The 1,212-nt window shown below is 67.0% G+C and overlaps 1 protein-coding gene across 3 annotated transcripts in view; it reads right to left on the bottom strand.

Annotated features, from left to right (window-relative positions):
• Positions 1-693, bottom strand: part of TRNAU1AP (tRNA selenocysteine 1 associated protein 1) — a 14,185-nt gene extending 13,492 nt beyond the window's left edge. For 2 of the 3 annotated variants that reach the window (XM_027661095.1, XM_027661096.1), the window contains exon 1: positions 546-644. Coding sequence is in view for 1 of the 3 variants with exons in the window: in XM_027661094.1 (XP_027516895.1) it covers positions 546-572 (27 nt within the window). In the remaining 2 variants the exon portion in view is untranslated. Of the gene's footprint in view, positions 1-545 lie in introns of all 3 variants that reach the window. The other variant, XM_027661094.1, reaches the window with a different exon arrangement.
• Positions 694-1,212: the final 519 nt, after the last annotated feature.

Below are 1,212 nucleotides of genomic sequence, written 5' to 3' on the forward strand. Positions count from 1 at the left end.
GTGTCAATCAGTGCCAGGGTGTCTGTCAGTCAGTGTGAGGGTGTCAGTGGTGTGAGGGTGCCAGAGTGAGGGTGCCAATCAGTGTCAGGGTGTCAATCAGTGTCCAGGTGTCTGTCAGGCAGTGGTGTGAGGGTGTCAGACTAAAGGTGCCAGTCAGTGTGAGGGTGTCAGTGGTGTGAAGGTATCAGCCGGCCGGGGTGAGGGTGTCAGAGTGAATATGCCAATCAGTGCCAGGGTGTCAGTGGTGTGAGGGGCCAGAGTGAGGGTGTCAGTCAGTGCCAGGGTGTCAGTGGTGTGAGGGGCCAGACTGAGGGTGTCAGTCAGTGCCAGGGTGTCAGTGGTGTGAGGGTGTCAGAGTGAAGATGCCAATCAGTGCCAGGGTGTCAGTCAGCCAGCGGTGTGAGGGTGTCAGCCAGCGGTGTGAGGTGCCGGTCAGTGACGGTACCAGGCGGTCAGTGCCCCCCGCGCTCCCCCGGCCCCGCCGCGATCCCGCCGCCCCCCCGCCCTCCCCTCACAAAGCCGCGCGGTCCCGGCCGGACACTCACGTCCCCCATCCACAGGCTGGCGGCCATGCTGCTCCCGCAGGCCCCGCGGCGGGTTCAGCGGGGCCGCGCGTTCCGCCTCCCGGCCCGGCCCCGCCGCTGCCGCCGCCGTCCCTCCCTCCGCCCCACCCCCGGTCCCTCCGTGCCCCGGGCCCTCGGTCCCTCCCCCGGTCCCGCCCGGCCCGGCCCGGCCCGGCCCCGCCGCCTCCTCCGCGGCCCCGGGCGGGCGGAGAGAGCGGCGCCCCCGCCGCCGCAGCGACCCCTGCGGGCAGGAGGAGCGAGCGCCGCGGGAGCGAGGGCGTGTGAGGGGAGCGGGGCCGGGCGGGTTCGGGGTGATTTGGGGAGGTTTGGGGTGATTCGAGAGGGGTTTGGGGCTCCTTAGGGAGGGTTTGGGGGAGCTTGAAGAGGGTTTGGGGAGATTTGAGGAGGGTCTGAGGTGATTTGAGGAGGGTTTGAGTTGATTTGAGGAGGGTTCGAGGTGATTTGAGGGGGGGGTTGGGGCTCCTTAGGGAGGGTTTGGAGGAGCTTTGAAGAGGGTTTGGGGAGATTTGAGGAGGGTTTGGGGAGATTTGAGGAGGGTTTGGGTGATTTGAGGGGGGTTTGGGGCTCCTTAGGGAGAGTTTGGGGGAGCTTGAAGAGGGTTTGGGGTGATTTGAGGAGGGGTTCGGGG

Source organism: Corapipo altera, unplaced genomic scaffold, assembly GCF_003945725.1.
Source record: "Corapipo altera isolate COAL_440 unplaced genomic scaffold, ASM394572v1 201, whole genome shotgun sequence".
NCBI classification, from domain to species: domain Eukaryota; kingdom Metazoa; phylum Chordata; class Aves; order Passeriformes; family Pipridae; genus Corapipo; species Corapipo altera.